The sequence below is a fragment of the Seriola lalandi genome, unplaced genomic scaffold (genome assembly GCF_002814215.2).
Source record: "Seriola lalandi dorsalis isolate HSWRI2012SDOR001 ecotype SW California unplaced genomic scaffold, Sedor1 jcf7180002054544, whole genome shotgun sequence".
NCBI lineage: Eukaryota > Metazoa > Chordata > Actinopteri > Carangiformes > Carangidae > Seriola > Seriola lalandi.
Window position 1 is genome coordinate 4,370,657 of NW_019525097.1, and position 23,232 is coordinate 4,393,888.

A 23,232-nucleotide genomic window follows, 5' to 3' on the forward strand; every position below is an offset into this window, starting at 1 on the left:
CAGGTGGGCGTGTCTTCCAGCACTGACGTAAGCATGTCTTGGCATCACTTTACTCTGTTGGTTGGTTGAGTGGGCGAGAGTTAAGGTGGCCATAAGTATGTGGACACCTCGTACATTGTGTAATTTTGGATTTGGGCTCTTTTATGTACTTTTGGCTTAATGCTTGATGCTAAATCTTAATGCTACAGCGTGCAGTGATATTTTAGAAAAATACTGTGCTTCCAACTTTGTGGCAACATTCTGGGTAAGGCCAGTTTCTGTTACTGTACAGTTACTGTTTCTACTCGACAGTGCCCTCTGCATAAACAAGTGGTTTATTCAGTTTGATGTGGAAGATCTTGACTAGCCTGCATAGAGCCCTGAGCTCAACCTTAACCACTAGGATGAACTGGAACTGCAAGTCAGGCCTTATCGACATGGGAGGATTACTGAACCTGCCTACCGGGCACAGGCCAAGGGGCGCCCTGACCCCTTGACACCCTGGGCCTGTGCCTGCCTGGTAGTAAAAAGTAAACAGTAAGTAGAGAACAAACAGCCTGAAATAAAGCTACATACATTATTGAACATAAGTGTGCTTAATGTTCCCCCAGGGTTCACCAGCAAAATGTCATAGAAAGACACAAAATGATCACAGACACAAAAATGTGCACAAGGAGATGCAAAATGACAAGCAAAAGGGGCAAAATAACCACAAAGAGAGACAAAAAGCTCCACAAGACTATAAAATGACTTTTAAAAAAAAAGGAAAAAACTACCACAGACACAAAACGACTACAAATAACTTGGCTGTTTTGTGGCTTTTTTCAATTTGGATGTCTTGCTCATATAAAGGAAAGGTTTTTACATGTGCCCAGGGGCCCATAGTCTAATAATCCATTCATGCCAACATGCCGTAGTTTCTCTTATTACTTAGAAAGGTAATAACGGGGAGTAATATAATATAATATTATATTATATTACTTGAATCTTCCCCATACCTGCCATAGGTCTTATAAATGCTTACACAATCTCTCCCTCTCTCACAAACACTACCACACTGGTTCATGAATGACCTCCCGTCTCCATCACACCCCCACCACCACCCCCACAGTTGGTAGAGTCCGAGACGGAGCATCATGGCGATAGACGGTAAGTACTCGGTCTCAGGTGTCCTGCGGGACTCGTGTGAAACTTTGCCCGGGTCGGAATAAGATCGCCGTTTAAAAACAACAATTTTTTATTGACGGAGCCTCTAATCATTATTATTATTATTTATCCAGTTTCTTTATAAATCACGCCGCGAGTACCGCAGTGCTCCGGAGCTGGGACAGCAGCTAACTAGCTTCACGGGGCTGATGATGCCGAAGCGCGGACACCCGCACTGATGCGGGAATGTTGTGATTTCTCAGCGGCGTGAAGTGATGCTATAAGTGGACAGAGACACAAATGGTCCCGGTGTTTTGGTTCTTCGATTCGCGCTTGTAAAGTAATTGATTAAAACACACATGTAACAGTGTAGTGATTGATTTAAATAATGGCTTTAACTGAAAAATCACAGCAGCATCCGTGGCAACTACTTTTTGTTACTGACTGAACTACATAACTTGGCGGAATAATATAGTTTTAATATTATCGATTTAACAAAAATAATGATTTGAGTTCGAAATTACTCCGCTCTTGTTAAAACCGCTTAATTTTCAGCACGTGCTGATGATGATGCTCTCCCTAATCACCGGAGTGATGTGTCCAGTCAATATAACAGCTCATTACAGGTAATGTGTACAACAAATACAATAGCCTACATGCAGATGGATAAGTGTCCCTTCAAGGTTTTAGTGAAAGTGACCGGGACACCGAGCAGTGACAAAGGCATGTAGCCAGTGAGGAGTAGGCGCGTGCCATTCTCCGTCCAGGTACGGACACTGTTCTTATTGTGTCACGTGTAGCCATGCGTGCAGCAGTGTTTGCTGATACACCGTGAGACCTGAGAGAGAGAGAAGGTAGAGTTTCACACAGTCAGCAGCGGTACAGGTCATGGGAATGGAGATATGTAGAATTCATATTTCATATACTTACAACTGAACTGTACATACTGTATGTCTTTAATTGGTATGTGATTATAACTCACAGGTCCGCTCTTACGTGTTAGAATATAATTGAAAATATTCCGGATTTTCATTTTCACTTTTAAAAATGTAATTATATATTTTGAATTGAAGCTGATTTGTAGCTTTGCAGTTGTCTTAAAGTCCCCCTCAAATCAAAAATGTGTTTTTCATGTTGTTACTTTACATTGATGTTTGACCTTCCCTGGTGCAGAATAATGTATTCGCTGAGTTTGACTCTAAGATTACGAACAGTAGCTCAACCCAAGCCTAAAATAAAGCATAAAAGATTTATTGAAATGTAGGTAGTCTAATGTCTCAATGTACTCTGCAATAGAACATTGAACAACAAATAAACAATTGGAGAATTAATTTTTTTTGTTTAACAAAATATAATCAAAGATTTTGACTCATTCAACAGCTGAACACACTAGTGGCATTCTTACTACAATGGAAATGAAACGTCGTTCGGAAAGTTTATCCCAACGCTGTTGCAAAATATGTTGAACTTGAAGGTTGCTTTGCTTTCACCTTCTGTCCAGTTCATCTCAAACCAGCTCGATGGGGTTTGAGTCTGGACACTGCTGCTCTTCCATCATCTCATCATCTGTCTATTTCTTTTCCTCTCATCATCTTGCTTTGGGATGAACGCCTCACCAACCAGTCTGTCTTCCTTTTTCTCATCACAGCACTATTTCCTCCAAAAAAGCTTCTGAGGGTACAGTAACACAGTTTGTTCCAACACTGCCTTTATACAGAGGGCTTGTAAGTGATAAACAAAAGTTGGGACACCTGTTTGCATCAACTTTCAATTCTTCATCTGCTTCCACTGCTTCAGGAAAGTTGTAGTTGTTAACCTATTACTTGATCCCTGAAAAAGGCAGTTTGTAAAACTGTAATTTACTTTTTTTTTCATGTTGTGTTATAAAACCTCTGACTGGTAGTGTAGGCAAAGATTATGCTTTGTGCATTTTGGTTTCTGCAAGAAAGGCCAACAGAGAGTTTCTGTACCATTAAGTGAATTGGTCTGCAGAGTGTCTGTCTATCTCAGAGCTTTCTCTTTGCTCTGGCATCAGGTCCGTGCCTCAGACCACTTTCAGCGCCCAATCCCTGATGTGAGGAGAGTGATACAGTAATCCATGAATGACTTGTTTAAAATTTTCTAGTCTATTGTGGGAGTAAAATCGTGTGCTGCAGATTAGAAAATCCGTCAAGAAAGACATTTCCACCATCTTTAATCTCTTCCCAAATTAGATTGATACCGATCTGCTCCTGCCTTCCTCTCACTGTAGACACCTGAATCATTAAATACTGAAGTGTTAAGCCAAAAGGGATAATGTGCAAATGTAAGTGTGTAAGTGCATAAGCCTGTGGGTGTGTGAATGTGTGTGAGTGTCACTATCCTTCATTAACTTAAGCCTCTGTGGATTGAAAAAACTGATAGGTAATAACCATCAGGTTTTGTAATAACGTAATAAAAATGTTCATGTAAGTGAGTAAAAATAGTCAAACTTCAAACACATTTTCACATAATGTTAAAGCTCATATTATTTGTGATGCTATGAATGATCGAGGGCTCATGGTAATTGGACAGCTGTTACCAGGGCTATAGCTACAGTGCTGCTGAGGACACAGAGGTCACGACCTTGATTTCTTCTTCTAGGAATTTAGTGGCTTGAGCAACATGGGAGAGTTTACATTTAAAACTTACCCATGATGGTATGATTTCACAGTTTTAGACTCTTTATCATTTAATTTGACAACCTGTAGGCCGATACATTTTTATTCTTAAAGAGCGTTTTGAAAAAGTATTTTTGTACTTTTATGGTGGAATATTAATATTTGGTCAAGATTTACTGTCGGGGTGCTTTGAACAAATTCAGTTATTTAAATTTTATGAAAGATGCATTATAGTAATAATCACTGCATTTAATAGTTTATGTATAATTTATTACATCAGTGGGCTTTAGCGCAGTTTTGACCCACATACAGAGAACAATTTAAAAACTTATCCCTTTGTAATAGCACTTATTGATGCTATAGAGACGATTCAAGATGACCTACATAGCGCTTGTTCATTCATTTTGAGCTGTTTAAAGTACATTATCTCTGAATGTACCAAATATTTTTTAGAAATATTTCAAAAATCTGGCAAGTACACTGTCTTTCTGACAGTTAGATGAGTACATCAATAATGCTCTCATATCTCTGTACGGAGCTGCAACCAGGTGATGGTTATCTTAGCTTAGCACAAAGACTGGAAACAGGGGAAACTGCTAGCCTAGCTCTGTCTAAAGGTAACAGCCCCCTGCTTCCAGTTTTTATGCTAAGCTAAGCTAGCTTGCTGCTTTTCCCAGCTTCATATTTACCGCACAAACATAAGAGTGGCATCAGTCTTCTCATCCAACTGCAAGAAAATGCATATTTCCCAAAATGTCAAACTATTCCTACTATTGCTTTGAACTTCCATGCACAGATATTGTACACTTTCTTTTTCCGAACACATCTACTTAATTGGCAAATTTCTGTTAGCTTGATATCCAAAATGACCCCATTTTTTTTTTTTTTTTCCGTCAGTTCCAGCTAATCAGGTTTATGTTTGCTGACATGACGACCATCTGCCAGCTCTTCTAACCTGAGGCCTGAGCATATGTTTCTACAGTACATGAAGTCATACTTTAACCTCTGACTCCTTTTCATCCGTCTCTTTCTCTCAGGAGGGGGCAGAAACTGTGGTGTTCATGAGCTCATCTGTGCCAGACGAGGTAAGGCCATGTTACAGCCGAGCTTATCCCTGTACTTGAGCTTCTCAATAAGCATATGAGTGCATTTTTTTAGTGTGTGTTTGTTTGTTTGTTTGACCCTGATGGTCTGTTTGGCAGGATGACTGAATGCAGGGAATTTCTACGTCCAAATATTTAGCCTGAGCTCTCAACATCCCTCTTTCCTGTGGATATTCGCTGAAGTTTAGTGTATAGGAAGTTTTTCTATATAGACTCCAGAAAGCATAATGTCTGTGTGTGAATTATGCATGGCATATCAAGTTTTAGTTCACTTCAGCAAAAGACGGCAGCTGTGTGTTCATGATTTATTCAGCGTGGAGGTTTTGTTTCGTATCAGAGGTGCATGTGTAAGCAACATTTCCAGATTGTCTACCTACTTTTTAAACAAGCATGTCGTATAAACAACAGCGGAGTTAAATATGCAGTTGTCTAAAACCTGGGGTAAAAGTGGGATAAGTTATTACACAATTAAACTAAAGAAGGCCAAACGTCATGATGAGGAACTTTTACATAACTTGTTTCCATCTGTGACCCATTTCTGTAGAAACATGACATAATAATTTGTTTATTTGACACAAACATTTCATCGATATGAGCTCACATTTCTCTGAGGTTGTTATTCGTTCCCTGTTTTTACATTGCATGGCTGAGCAGCTGCGCTTTCATGTTTGTTAGTCAGCTTGCTGGAATCGTTACCTGTAAAAAAAAAAACAAAAAGAAAACGGCAGATTGAATCCTGAGGCTCATTTCAGAGACCTGAGTTCAGACTCGATTCACACGCTGCAAAAAACAGATTTATTCAGATTTATTACTGTTATATCTTCTTGTTTATCCTTTTCAGACGCACAAATCGCACATGCACACACACCCGGTGAGGATGGGATTGGGTGAGAGAGGGGAGTTAAAAGGCGGAGAAAGAGTTAAAGTTAAACTTTGATCTACTCTGCTGGGAAGAGAAATATCAAGTCTGTCCTGAGAGTCATGAGATTTACACAAAAAAAATAACATATAGCGGGGTGAGATCTCCGAAGGGCCGACTTGCTGCCACTCCACTTTACAGTGTACGTTGACGGCGGGATCAGGTTACTTTAGGTGTCTAAATTATTCAGCTGTCGTTGACATTTACAGAGCAGGGCCATGTATGAAGTGTCATCACACCGCGGGGCGCAGGGCCATAAGCTGTTCATTTTCGACAGACGGGCTGTTGCGCCTGCGGCTGCAGAGGTCAGTCTGGCTCAATCAACACAACTGTCAGCAGTGAGAGTTGATACGTAAGCCTGGCAAGTGCTGGACGGGACTAAGTGTAAGGGATTTATTACATGTCGGATTACTTCAGAGCAGGACAGCTTTGTTTTTAAATTTTCTGAGACCATTCGCTATCTATAGTTGCAGAAGTAGTGGTAGTGCTTTTTGGGAGCAGCTGCCTTTAAATAGGATATTCATTTAGAGAAGGTAAGCCTCTGCCGCCACATCACTCTCTTTTCTCTCTCCTACTTCTCTTGCCATTCTTGGGAATTTAGCATTCATCATTTTGGCAGTCTGCAGCAAGCAAGCACTAGTTGTCAGGCTGCAGTGGTCTCTGCCTGTTGCCATGGTGAAACAAGTCTGTCCATAGTAAGTTCAGTCTGTAGTCAGGAGCTTTGACAAAGTATGCCTCTGTTTTTCTCTCTTCCTCTTTCATTTGTGCTCTCAGGGAAATACCAGTTCTCACACAGTTGACCCATTTAATCAGTAATTGGTGATGAGTGTTTTGGATACGAGCACCTGCTACAACCCACATGCTGCAACATTTGGGCTGTGTCTGCTTCACCAGACGCATTGGCCTGAAATGCACCACCATTTTATTTCCTTGGGTTTTTTTTATAGCGCTGCAACTAATGATTATTTTCATTATTAATTAGTCTGATGAATGCTTTCTTAAGTGATCGGTTAACTGTTTGGACTTTTCTATAAAACATCAGAAAATAATGAAAAACGCCCCACACAATTTCCTAAACCCAGTGTGGTGGCTTCAAATTGCTTGTTCCAATTAACAGCCACAATAAAAACCCATAATTATCAATTTACAGTCACATAAAACAGGAAATCCTCCAAATTTGAGAAGCTAGAAATTAGGAATGTCAGATATTTCTGCTTGAAAAAATGGATAAAGTAGATGATCAGAATAGTTGAAGATCCCTTATTGTCAGTTGACTAATTGATTCAGCTCTAGTTGTTTATTTATTCAACCTTTGTTTAACCAGGAATGCCACAATGACATTAACAATCAACAGTATTCTGGTCAAGATAGGCAGAGTTACAGAATAACAATAAGAAAAAGTCTAATAAATCTAATAAAATACTAACAAATTCATTGTCGAACATGGGGATCAAAAACTGTATAATACCTGATTTATGTGCCTCAAAGCTCAGACTCGTCTTATTGCTGAACCTCACCTGCAGTACGCTTTACTCTATAAGCTGCCCCTTTTCCACTGAGGCATTTGGCCTTTAGATATGCCGTTCATGCTTTACTGTCCACCGACTTCTCCTTTTCTTCAGCTATTACACTGCAGTGTGTCTGTGTTGTAGCCTATTAAGTGCAGGCCCAGTGCGATTTTGCTGGGTTTACTGAGTCTATGTTTCAGTCAGATACAGTCCCTTTGAGGCTGTCATAAAAATAGCACATCAGCAGCAACTGGGCTGCATGGTTACATGGAGTGTGGTTGGCCTATATACAGCGCTGTAGATTGTATCTATTATGCCTTTGAAGTGGGAAAACCACTGACTGTTGAAAACTACAATAGCTAATGCTCCCCTGACAAGGCAACATTTTAGGAGTTAGATTCCAAAAAAAGATGCATATCATCAAACCAAATGATTTATGATATCAAAGTAGAGTTGTTTACAGCCTTTAAAAGCCAATCGTCCAAAATAGCATTTTGTTTTAGCTTGCAGCCATCTGTGTTTCTTTTTATTTATAGTCATGGGGACATTTTTCCTTTGGTTGACTTTGGGAATTTAACTGCTACATCAGTATTGCTTATGTTTGTCTGTGTCTAATTTGTTTTCTGTGTCTCTTTTTTCCATCTGTCTTTTCTTTTCCTCTTTTCTCTTCCCTCCCTCTTCCCTTCCTTCCCTCCTCCTCAGTCTCTCCTGAGCTTCTGGGTGTCCTGTCTTCCATTGCAGCCTTCATGGCGTTGATGGCTCTGTTTTTTCTTTACCTCAGCAACAAGCTGTCAGTGGGGAGTCCTGAAGATCTGTCACATCTCAGTGGCTATAAGAACGCCCAGCCAGGTACTCAACGCACTTACAGAGTTACCACAGTGGTCACACTTACACACACATTAGGAGGATTATTGGCTTTGTTGCGGTTCTGCAATAGCACTTAGGAATTTTGAAATTTACCATCCTGTTCCTAATCCTCAGACACCTACAGCCAAAACAGAAACACAACAACAAATAAAGAAACAAAAAACAGAACAACATGCTGCTGCTCTTGAAGTCTTGAAGCACAAGCTTTGTGTTTATCTTAAATTCATTATCAGATTATTGGATGTATATAAAGCTATAGCAACACCACCTGCACCTAGGTAATGCTCACTTTTATGATGTCATGACCATAGTGCATCTCATGGCTGGTGCCCAGACACCTAGGCCACCAATTTGATATTATTTTATATGTCAACAACATACACACAACAGACTTCTTCCAATAATTGACCAAAAAAAACAAAAAATAAAAGATAAAAAAATAAAAAAAAATAAAAGAAAAACAATCCAATAAAATCCATAATAAAATAATTTAAGACAGAATAGAATGACATTTAAAAATTAGAATAAATTAAATGAAATCCATAAAGTGAAAATAAAATACAAATATACAAACATAATAAATACAATAACATGATAAATACTAGAAATACAATAATAAATTGCACCGCCAGTACTTGTAATACCACAGTACATTCACACATCTCTCCTCAGTCTCATGAGCACAAACTGACAGAGAGGTGAGGCTTTTATAAGCCATGTTATGATTTTAACATCTTTAATGTGGTTTAAAACTGAAATTCAATGATAATTCTGGTTTATTACAAGTTGAGTCTTTTTTTTTGTAGTCTTGCGCACCGTTCTCATCGGTTAAAATAACACTGTACGTGCTGAGTAGTTGAGTAATGAGATCTGTGAATGTGGCACAATCATAGGAACATGAGCATTCAAACAGCTTAACTTCAATTACTGGGCAGAGAAAGCAAATGGTAGTGGCTGTTTGGTAAATACAGTGCTTTCCTTTACAAAAGATCCACTACAAAAATGTCTGACATTTATTTTATAAAATACAAATAGCTAAATGAAAAACAGTGTGAGAGAGTTCTTGTTAGAAAACATGTCTTACAAACATGTCATATTGTTGTGCATGTATGTGTTGGTCTCAGCACACACTGTGATGCTGGCACCGCACCCTGCTAACAACCACATGTCCGTGTCAGTGCCTCTGATGAGCTAATCTAGTGGTCAGCGTGGTGACGAGCGCCCCGGCTGAGAGATGGCCTTCTTCAAGAGCTTCCAGCAGACCCTCCCATCTGTCAACATTTCCTCCATCCTGGACTCGGTCACCAGCCGCGTGGACGACTTGGCCAACGCCGTCAGCGATGTCACTTACGCTGTCAGCGACCAGCTGACTGAGCAGGTCACCACTATCATCAACAAGGTGCAAGAGGAGGAAGATGGGGAAAACAACAGCAGCGGGCAGGGGTCTGGTCAGGCTGCCACAGCACAGGAAGGAAAGGCCAGCAGCATGTGGCAAATGTCCAGAGACTCTGAAACAGGTAACACGGTTTCCAAAAACAACCAACCCGGTGATTCAGCAGAGGCAGAGTGCACTCAGAGCCAGCTGGAGTGGGAATGGAGGGACGGGTGCTGGCGGGTTAAAAAGACAGAAGCTGAGTTAGCAGAGGAAGAGAAGAGGAAGAAAGAAGAGCAGGAGCTTCAGGAAAAGAGAGAGCAGAGGAGAAAAGAAAGGAGGGAGAAGCAGCTGGAGAAAGAAGCCAAATCTCAGAGAAAGAAAGAGGAATCCCAAGAGGGAGAGCGAGAGGAGGAAGCTGATGAGAAGAGAGACGACAGCAGAGGACAAGCCAGAAAGGCGAGCGACAGTGGAGACCAATCAGCTGCGCAGCAGAGAAGCGATGACTGTGGTGAAGCTCCTCGTTCACCTGGCCCCGACACTGAAAGCAGGATATCAAAACAGAAGAAGAAAAAAGAAGAGGGAGAAGAGAAGGAGGAAGAAAAGGAGAACAGCGCGGAGAGAGAGGGAGACGACGAGGAAGAGGCTGAGTTTTCCAGAAAGTCTTCAACAGTGAAAAAGAAAAAGTCAGACAAGAAGAAGGCAAAAGGCGCAAAAGAGGATTCAAAGAAATCAGAAAAAGCCTCAGATGTGGCCAAAAAGAAGGAGAAAGGCAAGAAGAGCAAGAAGAAAAAGAAAGGCAACCAAGGTTAGAGGGTGTGCCGACTCTCTCTCACCACTACTCTTTGTATTTCTTCTTCCTCTTCGCTTGTTTTGAAAATCTTCACATCGCTGAATCTCTGAAGCATCTGCATCTCAGCTCCTGTGCTCTTTGCCTCTTCGGGGCATCACACCGTACATGTCGTGTTTTGCGAGATAAATGTAATGTTTGAACTAAAGCGTGCGTGTGTTGTGTGCAGAGGGAGTTTTATCAGACAGCGAGGAGGACAGAGGCCCCGAGGCCGTGGCCCAGCAGGACACAACCTCTGTGTGGAGCAGCAAACGCAAAGGGTCCACTGAGCAGGGAGGATACAGCAGCGAGGCCTCCAGTGAACAAGGTGGGAACATCGTTAGCTATAAATGCTTGTCACTTGAAACTCAGCTTTTTCATATCTTGAAATGTATTATTATTACTGAGTAATTGTTTTTTTTTTCTCATGCTGGGAGTTTCAGGTGAATTTGGTTTTATCTAAGCTTCTCAAATGACTGATTTCCCCTTATATTTCATGCTAAAGAAGTAGGTCAACATTATGGTTCACATGGTTTCTCAATCTCTCTAAAGAGCTACAGTAGAGTAGTACAATAGATCAATCTCTGTGAATGCTGTACAAATATGCATGAAAATATGAAGCTGCCATCAGCAGACAGTTAGCTTAGCTTAGCACAAAGACCGGAACTAAAGCCTCCTACTAGCACCTCCAAAGATCGCTAATTGCCACGTTAATCTCATTTGTTTAAAACATACAAAACCAAAGTGTAAAAAACAACAGGGGTTATGTGCTGGAACATTTCTTGGCCCAGAGGTGCTGGTAGGTGGATTTCATTAGCTGTTTCCGCCTGTTTTCATGCTAGGTTAAGCTAACTGGCTGCTGGCTACAGCTTCATGTTTTCATGTACTGTAGTATTTACCTTCATTTAACAGATAGCTGTCAAGAGATCAGCAAGAGAGCAAAATATTTTCACAAAATGTGGAACTGTTCCTTTAACTGTCTTTTAATTTAATTTAATTTAATTTAATTTAACTTTTACTACATAGCACAATAATATACAGTAAGATGCCACATTGTGAATGGATGCATCAATGAAGTATTTAAAATAACAACATGGGCTTGTAAAGATGGACTCACCCGTGGGTCTGGCACAGTTTAAGAGGTTAACTCTGTGGTAGACTGTATGTTGCATGCATAATGAGTATCTCTGCAGAGCACAGTATGTCTCCAGTAACACTCCTTCCATCTCACATTACTCCTTCTGTATCACCGTGTCATGTCAGCAGCCAACAGCATCCAGAGGATAAAGAAAGATTCCTCTCTTACTGAGCTTCAGCCTCCTCCGTACCAGGACAAGGGCCCGGCGGCCTGCGTGTCCTCTCGTTCCCGCTCAGAGCGAGGGGTTCGGAGGGTGTCGTCCCCGCAACGCTGCGACAGCCCCCGCTGCTCCAGTGAGGCCAGTGTGGACCAGGACACTGAGAGCTACCTCAACAAAGGCTGTGAGGAGGACATACCCAGTGACAGCACCGCTGTTCTGGGACCAGAGGTGAGATCATAGTTACTGAATGTTCCCCCCTCTGTGCCGTAAAGCAGAACATGACAGAACAATGTTTTAGATCTGTACAGCTCTGTAGTTCACCATGCACATAGTATAAAAAGTGAGAAGGTGCAAATAACTGAATTATAATTATGGACAACACAAACAATAATAATACACTTTGTTTCTTGCAGCAGGAAATACAAAAATTCAGTTTAAACTAATCTGCCTTTTAAAAAAATCTGCGTATTTTATTGTGAAAATCAGAAAAAACTGAGAAGCTGAGACAGATACGGTGAAGTATTTAAAAGTGCAGTTAGTACAAATAAAATAATCTAGTAAAGTTTAACCAGATGCACATGCTGACACCATCACTTATCTGACATTAACGCTAATCTCAATGAAGTGAGAGTAAATAAAAACTGATGAATACTTATGAGGAGTTATACGTAGCAACTGTTTCAGGCCTCTCTCTCTTCCTTCACTGATTCTCTCTTCATGTCAGGATGGCTCTGGGCCTCAGCTCCCCACAGCCTACGAGCCAGAGCCCCTCGCCAAATACGGCACGCTGGACGTCGCCTTCGAGTACGACTCCAGCGAGCAGTGGTTGGCCGTCACGGTTACCGCGGCGACGGACATCCCTGCCCTCAAACAGACAGGAAACATCTCATGGCAGGTCCACCTGGTCCTGCTGCCAACCAAGAAGCAGCGGGCCAAGACTGGCGTACAGAAGGGCCCGTGTCCTGTCTTCACGGAGACATTCAAGTTTTCTAGAGTGGAACAGGAGGCTCTGGGGGATTACGCTGTTCGCTTCCGCCTGTACAGCATCAGGCGGATGAAAAAAGAGAAGGTCCTGGGAGAGAAGGTGTTCTACCTGACTAAGCTGAACCTGCAGGGCAAGATCGCTCTACCTGTCACCCTGGAGCCCGGCTCCGAACTTACAGTGAGAACACTTTGTGCATTTATATTTTGTGCAATGCACAGTTCTGTCTGTAAGAAATGTGATGCTGGATTGACAGTGAACAAATGTCAACTGTAGACGTGTTTCTACTTCTACCACCACAAATTAGTCAAGGGCAACTAATTACTATTTTCATTACTGATTGTTTTCTAAATTAAATTAATTTCTAAAACTTAAAAAAATGTTTTTAAAAATACCCATTGTTACTGTGAAGCTTTCATACATATTGTTTGGTCCAAAACCCAGCAATATTCAATTTATTACTAAATTTATTATTAAATATTTGTGTTTTTTCCTTGAAAAATGACTTTGATGTTTAATGGATTATCAAAAGAAATACCAATTAATTGCCTGTGAATTGAAAAATCAGTTAATAAACTCAACCTCTCATTGGAGCCGTGCCGCTAACATGGCCGTAAAGTTCTTTATGTAACTTGGTGACCTGATTTTTCCACGTGAAGGTCAAAAAACGTTGGAACGCCTTCATCTTCAGTGATGACTTCAGACCGTGGAAGACTTTGTACATACTGTAATAATCCCAGTGACACCTTCCATCTTCTTTGACTTACTCTTTGCGTTTCGTGTGGCAGGGCTGCGGCTCTCTGGTGAGCGTGTCACGCAGTGCAGGAGCTCTGTCCTACCGCTCCACTGAGGACTCGTCCTTGCCGGAGATCCTGCTGGGTCTCATCTACAACTCTGCCACAGGCCGGCTGTCTGCTGAGGTCATCCAGGGAAGCCACTTCAAAACCACAGCGTCCGATAAGCCCGTCAGTGAGTACAAAAGCTGCCATGTTTAATAAGCATTTCATTGTGGGGTTTTTTGTGCCAGCTTCGAACAGTAAAACTCTCCCTTGTATTATCCCTAACTCTCAAGGGTGCCGATACACCAGGCAATTGTTTTGGCAGAGCAGATGGGCAAAACTCTCAGCAGCATGTAACGAAAACAAATTGTGAACAATTACATTTAAATGTTTCCTGGAAACCTTTTTTTTTTTTTTTTTTTTCCAAAGTGATTAAAGCCATAATGCCAAAGCAATTGCCGCTTATCAGAGTTTCCCATGAAAGCTGACCTTCTGGTGTGTAATCTGTTATTTCTGACTGCTACGTCTCTTTCTTCTTTCCAACCTTGTGTGGTGTGTGTGTTTTTGTGTGTGTGTGTGTGTGTGTGTGTGTGTGTGTGTCACAGATGGTCTGTTTTGTTGTATAAAACACTTTGTAGGGGGACAGCTTTATATCATGAGAGGTAAGTAACCAGTGATTTACTTGTAACCTCTGGGTAATCAGTGATAAAAATATTTGAGTTATTGGTTCATTGGATAAGATAAAAAAAAAGGGCTGGTTTATCTATATATAATAAGATATGTACTTCTTGTGGTGTCTGGCCAAGCAGAAAGTTTTGGTTTCTGTGTCCAGTTTTGAATATTGAACATTCAATTCTTTGACGACATAAGTTCAACATTTTGGGAAGTAGGCTTGTTAGTTTTCTTGCCAAGAGCCAGATGAGTGATACAACTCCCGTGTACGTATTAAATTTGCCACTAGCTCTGTAAAGCTCACTAATGAAGACGTTATATCTCTTTGTTTAATGTTGAACTAGTTTCAGCAAGGTCTTATCTATGAATGCATATATTTACATGTCCATATTCATGTAACTTTTCATAACACATGCAGTCTGTGAATGTTCTACATGGTGCTAGTGTCACACAGGCAGAACAGTAGGTTAAAGGTTAAAACATTTCAACAGCAACATGTATTTCCAAATCAGTGTTGTTGTTACTCTGAATAATTCACAGACCACACTATAACCAGTTTACAGCTGTTTTTTATTTGGTAGAAAGTACTTCAAATGAAAACTATCCACAGTGTGGATAAAAAAACAGGACAAATACAACGAAAACTCTTCATTGATAGATAAAACAAGGGACACGTGTGAAAATATATACTTTACTGCTGCACAGCATCGAACATTTTCTCAGTACTCATGTCCCACCACTTGATGGCACTCTCTCACCGTTCTCCCACGACTCCTTTCAGACACCTATGTGAAGCTCACCATGCTGGACTCCAAGGGGAAGGAGATGTCCAAGTGTAAGACGGCCGTGTGCCGCGGCCAGCCCAACCCCACCTACAAGGAGACGTTCGTGTTCCAGGTGGCGCTCTTCCAGCTGTCCGAGGTGTCCCTGGTGGTGTCGGTGTTCTGCCGCCGGAGCAGCATGAGGCCCAGGGAGAGGCTGGGCTGGGTCTCCCTGGGCCTCAACAGCACCGGCGAGGACCAGCAGGCCCACTGGACAGAGATGAAAGAGGCGGAGGGACAGCAGGTCTGCCACTGGCACACACTCTCCGACACATAGAAGGAAGACTCAGAAAGACTGAATTTATATTAACAGCATTCCCTGGGCGTTCAGAGTTTTTGGCGCGGGGAGGAAGCACCTTGTGAGAGAGAAGTGTGTGTGTGCGTATGTGTGTGTGTGTGTGTGTGTGTATATGCGTGTATGTGTGTATGTATGTGTGTGTGTGTGTGTGTGTGTGTGTGTGTGTGTGTGTGTGTGCTGCATACAGGTGTGAGGGCATGGGTTCCCAGTCTTCACTGCCAGAGACTGCATGAATACCCTTTAATCTGCCACTTTTCTCTAGAGGCAGACACACTGACTGACTTTATCGGTGGAGGTGTAAACTCCAGCTCCAGCCTCTGTACTGACAGAACAAAATGATGGCAGACTAAAAACAATTAATGACATTATTATGACTGAAATAACAAAGAACAGAAGGAAACAGCAAAATGACTACAGCAAAAACCTGCATGTACACTTACTGTTTACAGGACAATGTTAAGACACTACCAAACATTTTCTGTCTCTGAAACTTGGACCAAAGAGCTCGGTCCAGGACTAGCAGACTCCTCCCTGTCTCTTCTGGGCTTCTCTGGACTTCAGCTGCCACCAGCATACCAGACATTTCTCTATCAGTCATAGCCATTGACAAAAGAGAATGCAATGAAATGACTGTTACTAAAGGCCTACAACATGCTGCAACTACGCTTACAAGCTATGCTTTGTACAGTTTGTTTACATGCACATGACATTATGCAAGATCCATTCATTGGTTTCCCCTCTTTATTTATTTGGATTATCAGTCAAATGGTTTACCAGTTTTTTGAGTTATGTGTTACATGATGTCTTTTATTTTTTATTATCGTGGTCTTGCATAACTCAGTACACTATGCATCTGACGCCACTTTAAACGAGAGGAATGAAACTCTGACTTGTGCTCGCTGAGTCTCTTACAGAATTGGACACAGCTCTGCATGCCACTGGTATCAAAGAGCAGCTTCCTTTCCTGTGTAATACAGATTGAGCCTGTTTCACCATTCAGCCTTCTGACAACTCAGCCATGTTCATTCATGTAGAAACACGGTGCTTCCCGCTGAGGAGGAATATGCAAAAGCTTGTGCAGTCCAATAAATCTGGCTGTTTCTCTGAGGCAGCGCCGATGACAGCCTCAGCTGTGTTCGCTGTGGAGGGAGTTGGAGTGGCACAAAAAAAAAAAAAAAAATTACAGGAAAATCATATTTTCTCATTACAAGGAAATGGACGACGTATTATTGAATAAAAGCTAAAATAAATGAAAATCATTGTCCAGAACTGTGAGAAATCTGGTTGTACCTGCGCTGTCTTGATCTGGCACAGAGCCAACGTTGAACTCCCATCAGACAAGAAAGAAGCTATGAGTCAGAAAATCCCCAGAAGGACTACCGAAGACCACCACACCCATGACTCGGTAAAAAGCAAACCCCTCCCCTCCCATCGCTCTGCTGAGTGAAGTTTAGGGGTGTGGGATGCGTTTTTCTTTCCCCTTGTCCCTGGTGATGTCACATTCGAACCCCGGGTCTGGGTAAGGGGTGCTGCAACCAACCACACCTCATCCCTTCGCTTCTCCCGCTGGAGCCAAACTTCTACAGTTTTATTCCTTATAAGATTATTTCACAAGGCTGAATGAAAACCAGATGTCTAGCGTTCCTGCCAGATAAACAATTGGCTTTTGATTGCAGAAAGGGGAATATCAGTCACTGGAGTGCTTTTATCACAAGTGGGGCTTGCATTTTGTTCTCAGCACAATTTGTGCATAACCAGCATTTACAACCGTTAAAAGAATAGTTTGACATTTTGGGAGATACGCTTATTAACTGTTCTGCTGATAGTTAGATGAGTACATGGGGAAACAGGGGGAAACAATGAGCATGGCTGTAGTCTTGTTGTCACTTTGAGACTCCAGGGAGTTACTGCTACTGGCCAAGAAATAGTTCCTCACATAAATCCCCCTTAAAATCACAAGGAGTTATTTTTACACTTTGTTTTATTTCATTCAACAAATGAGATGTCACATGTTAAGAAATGAGCTTTAGAGGTGCTGGTAGGCAGATTTTATTAACTTTGGACAGAACCACGCTATCTCTTCTTATTTTAAGCTACATGTTTCATGGACAGATGTGAGAGTGGTGCCGGTCTTTCCTTTACGATACTGTGTACATTCAAGGGTTAATTATCTCTCATTTTAATAAAGGCTACAGGGTAGGTCACTCCTCTCAATAGGTGCCATTATAAAGGAAGATGTTTATTTTACATTGCTCTCTGTATGTAGGTCAAAAATGTACAAATAAATGATACATATACTGTGTAATCTATTATACATATTAAATACAGTAGCTCTGTCCAGAGATGATGAAATCCACCTACCAGCACCTCTAAACCTCACAAGTTAACACACTATATCTTGTTTGTTGTGTTTTACACTTTGGTTGTTGTACAGGGATTATTATGTGCCTGACTATTTCGTAGCCAAGTGTCAATGCTGGTTGTCAACCAACATTCCCGTCCACGTCTCCATGTAAAATGGCAGATTTGCATTTTAACACTTCAGTTTTTTAACGGTGAGAAAAAAAAAAAAACAGGATAAAAGGTGTTAAATTAGTGAGCTTTAGATTCACCTATGGGTTTTGAGAGTACTTCTCAAAAACGTAAAGCTACTGTAAGTATAATATTGGAAGCAAAATATACAAGTAAAGATTGTTCACTTTTAGTCCTACTTAAACTTAGGACTTAAAACAATTTATTAAACTTATTTTGACTCTAAAAGTTCTGTTAGTCGTAAGAGCTCCTGAGGTCTCTTATGACAGATCTGCAGCACAGAAACAGAGCCTGTTTTCTGTCTGATAATAAGAATAATATTCATAAAGTAACTGAGGCAGTATGATTAAGGACATTTGACAGCGTGTTACACCACGTTTTCATCTCTTTCCTGTTTTTTTTTGCCATTTATGCAAACAAACAAGAATAAATCTGGCATTGAATTTATTTGTAATCACTGTCTAAGTACCTTCATTTCCTGCACTCATCAGTCTGGTACTTAATTCTCCTGATATGATCTCTCTGATGTACCTCTTCTACCAACAGCAGAACTTTCATTTACAACAGATGTCTTATTGTTTCATACATTCCTATTTTATACATGATATTGTTGTTCATTTTTAATGTTAATTATTCTTGACTTCACACAAATAAAATGGGCTTTTTAAAATATTATATGTGTCCTTGCAGAATAACATACTACTGAATAAACCAATAAAAGAATGTACAACATGGCAGATGTAGGGTCAATCTATATCTGATTGGTTATTCCTCCTCCGAGTGTATATGTGATTAATCATGATCAATTGAGCTGCTCTCAAAAGTTGTTTTAACACGAACATGAGTCACTTGAAAATGTGTCTTATTGCCCATTCTCTGATTCACTATTCTAATCTTACAATATCAAATATTCAAAGTGCAGGAATGTGTTTTGGAAAGGCGGTGGAGAAAAGAATGAGGACATTAGTCGGATAATGTTTTTAACAATGTTGAGAGTTTTTATTTCCATTCATCTGGGCCTTCAACGGTATGTTTGACGCTGTCATCAGTCATCAGTCTAGTGGAGTGCAGGCAGCGCTGCAGGTGGCTGGAGCCTCGCCCACAGGCATGGATCAGACCCAGGAGCACATAGTTTCACAACTCCTTACACCTAGCAGAGTGACTGCAGCCTTCCAGGGAAATGTTTCCTGCTTTAGGCCACGGAAAAACCAGCTGTGCCACAGATCCTTGAGGGGGGTGGGGGTGGGGGGCACAGAGTGGAGGAATGGAGAGGTTTACTTCCAAAACACCAGCTGACCAAAACTCTGCCCTGAGGACAGGTTTAGAGTCAGCCAGGTAATTACAAGGCCCCTGGAGCTCCAGATATAAGTGTTGAGATGTGATGAGGGTTTGAGAAGTCAGGCTGGTTTTTCCAAGTCTGGTGCAGAAATATAAAGTGTCAATTTGGATTCATTTTAGCTGTATTGCCATCTTAGACCACAGTAGATAGATCTTAGATAAATGTTCCTGATTATGTTAATATCTCACAGGTAGGGATTCGGCTTCAAAGACACCTCAACCAGCGCCCACTGGCTCTTTCAGAAGCTGAATTTATGACGTTGTACTTATAGGCCGACCTCTCTGTCCACAGTATAACCCACCCCGACCCACCCCCAAGTACTCAGTGGCACAAGCTAGTTTTCCTCGGAAATGAGATAGGATGACAGCTCAATCAAATTGGATCCTCTTTGTCATTAGGAATAATAAACTACAATGTCTTTTTATTGCATGTGTCATCAGTTTAAAAAAATCTTTTTTTCATAATATATTCAATAAATATACAGGAAACATGGACTTTTTGTTGAACAGTTAGAACATAATTTGGGAAAGAAGACGCTAATCTAAATATATTTTTAACAGAGATCTTATCAGGTTGATATTTTGTTCAGATTACAGGAATTTGAGTCTGACAAGGTCAAACAAAGGACTTTGGATTTATAATACATGATGTGTCGGGCTCCAATGGGTTGTCTCCTGGTAAAGTACCATGCAGAGTGGATATAGGTGTACCAGACTGCATCCCTTTAGCAAGCATTGTGCACCCTGAAAATTATGCCGCAAAGCAGCAGACATCGTACCTTTTTGGCAAGGAAACATTCATCAATCAATGGTCAAAAAAACAAACAAAAACAAAGTGAAACCAATATGGCGACACTGTAAAGTGACGTTTCTGTCTGAGCTGGGAACGTTTGATACAGCAGGGTCACATGAACACGGCGGGACATACCTAATAATCTGATGCAAAGCCACTTCTAAAATTTGGGAAATACTTTTATTTGCTTTCTGGTGGAGAGTTAGATGAGAAGCTTGATATCGCTCTCATATTTGTGAAATATAAAGCTACTGCTAGAATCTAGTTAGCTTAGCTTAGCATAAAGACGGGAGACAAAGGAATCAGCCTCACAGCCTGAGCAGTGGTAACAATATCCACCTACTAAATATTAACACTTTATGCCTCATTTGTTTAATCATTGCATTTCATTTGCTTTTCTGTATGGATTTAACAAACAGGATACAACAGGTTACTCAGTGAGCTTTACAGGTGCTGCTAGGTGGACTTTGTTACTATCTGTCAAAGCCAAGTTAACTGATTCCTTCTGATGAGAATGGTAGCTTTCAATCTTCTTGTCCAGCTCTATGCCACAATGCAAAAAAGCATATTTTTTCCCCTTCAAACTTTTTTTTTTTTTTTTTTTTACCAATAACCCTAATAGTACATGTAACTTCACTGGAGACTGTCTGCATAATTACAACCTTCATCAGAAATCAAAAGCTTGTTTTTGTTAATTTGGGCAGCTGTGATTCTTGACTTTGTTGCACTTCAGTAAAGGAAACTGTAACCGTTGATTGGTCAACATTATAACATTTAGACATGACTACTTCCACCTCGAACCGATTTTAGAAACATTAGTAAACACCCTATAGCATAAAAAACAGGCCATTTTTAAGCACTCATCAAAGAGGAGCCGAGTGCCTGTAAGCATAACAAAATGACAAAAATGGTGGCTGGTTTTCATGACAGGTTTGAGGCATTATGGTGACTGCTGAAGTGAATTCCTTCTTGGACATGTGACACTACTAAACATGATCGGGCCGACTTGTTTTACTCCTCAGTCGAGGTTCTGTCTCGTTCTTAGACTAAGTCTGTGTCTGATCTCCCACAGGCAGAGGTTCTGGAAAACGTTCATTCCACATAGAGATTTACACATTTAAACGACATTATTTAAAAAAAAAAAAAAAAAAAAAAGTTTGTTCAATAAAATACTTCTGACCATCAGTGCTTCTCTCACGTACATGTACAAGAAGTACAGTTTGTAACTGTAAAATGGAAAAACAAACAGAAAAGTGCAGTGGCAGCCATGTGCCATTGTCACTTCTGCTCTCCGAGCTGAAACCATCAACAGGCTGCTGAGCCGAACAGCCCGACATCAGTCTGTCAGTGATTCACGAACTGATCGCTCCGTTGTCAGGTAGAGTTTATCCTGGGAGAGTTTCTGTACACTGTGTACAACTGCCCTCTTTCCTCAGCAGGCCGTCAGGAGGTGCAAATGACATCTGTAGTGGTTAATGATTGAGCATGATTGAAGAAAATGAAACAGGAGGAGTGACATCCACTGAAAAGGCTTATTTTCTTGGCAGTGGTCCCTTTCAGCTTCCATTTTTCAAATTTTCAGTAGAGTTGTGGATTAAGACACCAGCCAACAACGTTTACGGTTAACTTGTCTATCCCCCTGGGCAAAACCCTAACCCAAAACCTTCCTCCTGTGAATTTCTCTCACAGTCCATCCATCCATCTTCATCACTGCTCGCAGTGGGAGCTGCTGCTCTCTTTAAATACTTCCTGTCCTTCAGTCCGCTCTGCTCTTGGCTCTTTGCAGGGCGACTCAGCCCAATGCTAGATGAACTTGAAGCACTTGGTCTTGTCATGGGGTAAACGAGTCTTAAACAGCACAGAGTCCACACGAAACTGCGTGTACAGCAGTGGCATGTAGCCGTACACTTTGACGAAGAAGTTGATGCACTTGTGGCGCTCGTGGAAATGTGAGTCATCGTGTGAAAGGGCCTGAGGGCAGCCAGGACAGCGGAAAGTCCAACGAGACGTTACCTAAGATAGATAAAAACCGTTAGTCTGTAAATTTATATTTACCTTGAAAAATATTTTAGGACGTTCATACATGTGGTACTTCTGTGAGATGAAAAAGATTTCAGGAACTGACTGTTCACAAAACCCCCCCCCCCAGCGCATTGTCCAGCATCTCTGTCCTCCTCTTTATTGGATTTGGGGACTCCAGCAACCCCAGCCAAGGTTACCTTAGACAGCGCTACGCTCTCGAAACACATTTGTTAGTCCTGATCCTAAAAGCCGTCTGTACCGTGAAAAGTGAAATACTGTTTGAAAATCTGAAGAAGTGTGAAAGCTAAGCAGCTAAACAGGTTTAGTGTGTTAGAATAAAATGAAAGTCTGATCTTACATTTTTCCTTACCATGCTCATAATACTAAGACTAACCAGCTCTACACTGCAATACAAAAATAATGCTGTTTCTTTATTCCCATGGCTTCAAATCGGATCAACTGGTGAGGATGCTGACTTGACATGTAGCTTTAGCCTCTGTTCAGCATGACATCATGAATGTAACCATTAAGTGCATATTTATGAGCCCAAATAAAGACTTTCTTTTAAAACTAATAAAAAGTCAGCCTTAAAATATTAAAAGTCACTGTCATTTTTTAATCAACTCATGGAACTAACGTTAGCCTAATTAGCAACAAGCTCCTGCTATCTGACATTGTTATTTCCAGTGGCAAACTACACGGTTGCCAGTTAGAATTGAGAAGCTGAAGCAGCTACCACTGTCTGAAATCAAACACCCATTGTTTAAAAAAAATTACTAAGACTTTCAAGCTGCTAATCTGCCACCTTTGCATTATGTTCCATGCAAGAGGGCACAGGATTTAGAAAAAGGTCAATTAAGGAAAGAACATAAAAGTACAGAAATGCTGAAGAAAAGGAAAACATCACTCAAACTGAGTTTGTATGTTGTCAATTCAGCACAAGTGATGCATAAAAATGCACAGCAAAAGCTATTTATTTTCTGCTTTATTTGTCTTATTTGGACTAAAAGAGGAATGTAGTCTGTCACCATTTAGGACTCCATATTCAAACTTGCCCCAAATTCATTATTCACAAGGCTTATTCCTAGCAGCGAAATGCTGCCATGCAACACACTCCATCAAAGCCGGCCTTAATTCCCCCCTGAAACACCCCTGAATATCAACACCCCTCTAAATCAAAACGAACTTAAATTGAGGACTGCAATGACATTTCTGTTCCAACAGCTTCCCTGGCTTGATTGCTATAATTATTTGTCTAGCCATAAATATGCTCTACGGTAATAAATGTCCTTCCAATAAAAATCCAGGAGGAAAACCAGGCATAACGCACCAATT

At 41.0% G+C, this 23,232-nt stretch overlaps 2 protein-coding genes across 6 annotated transcripts in view; one reads left to right on the plus strand and one right to left on the minus strand.

Annotated features, from left to right (window-relative positions):
- The first annotated feature begins 3 nt into the window (after positions 1 to 3).
- Positions 4 to 18,478, plus strand: syt14b (synaptotagmin XIVb). 5 transcript variants are annotated; one of them, XM_087176284.1, is made up of 10 exons: positions 4 to 1,128; positions 4,802 to 4,849; positions 8,076 to 8,143; positions 9,340 to 10,341; positions 10,553 to 10,690; positions 11,626 to 11,888; positions 12,385 to 12,822; positions 13,431 to 13,611; positions 14,027 to 14,083; positions 14,875 to 18,478. In XM_087176284.1, exons 4-10 carry the CDS (start codon positions 9,396 to 9,398, stop codon positions 15,189 to 15,191), a joined length of 2,340 nt encoding a protein of 779 aa, XP_087032410.1. In that variant the 5' UTR covers positions 4 to 1,128; positions 4,802 to 4,849; positions 8,076 to 8,143; positions 9,340 to 9,395; the 3' UTR covers positions 15,192 to 18,478. The 5 variants fall into 5 exon arrangements, with proteins under 5 accessions (XP_087032410.1, XP_023270768.1, XP_087032413.1 ...); XM_023415000.2 differs by having other exon boundaries at positions 11,629 to 11,888; XM_087176287.1 differs by lacking the exon at positions 9,340 to 10,341 and having other exon boundaries at positions 7,997 to 8,143; positions 11,629 to 11,888.
- A 241-nt stretch (positions 18,479 to 18,719) lies between these two features.
- The window catches only part of extl3 (exostosin-like glycosyltransferase 3), a 28,960-nt gene continuing 24,447 nt past the window's right edge, over positions 18,720 to 23,232 (minus strand). Inside the window, exon 6 of the mRNA XM_023414941.2 lies at positions 18,720 to 21,888. Coding sequence (XP_023270709.1) covers positions 21,679 to 21,888 — 210 coding nt within the window. The 3' untranslated portion in view covers positions 18,720 to 21,678. The remainder of the gene's footprint in view (positions 21,889 to 23,232) is intronic.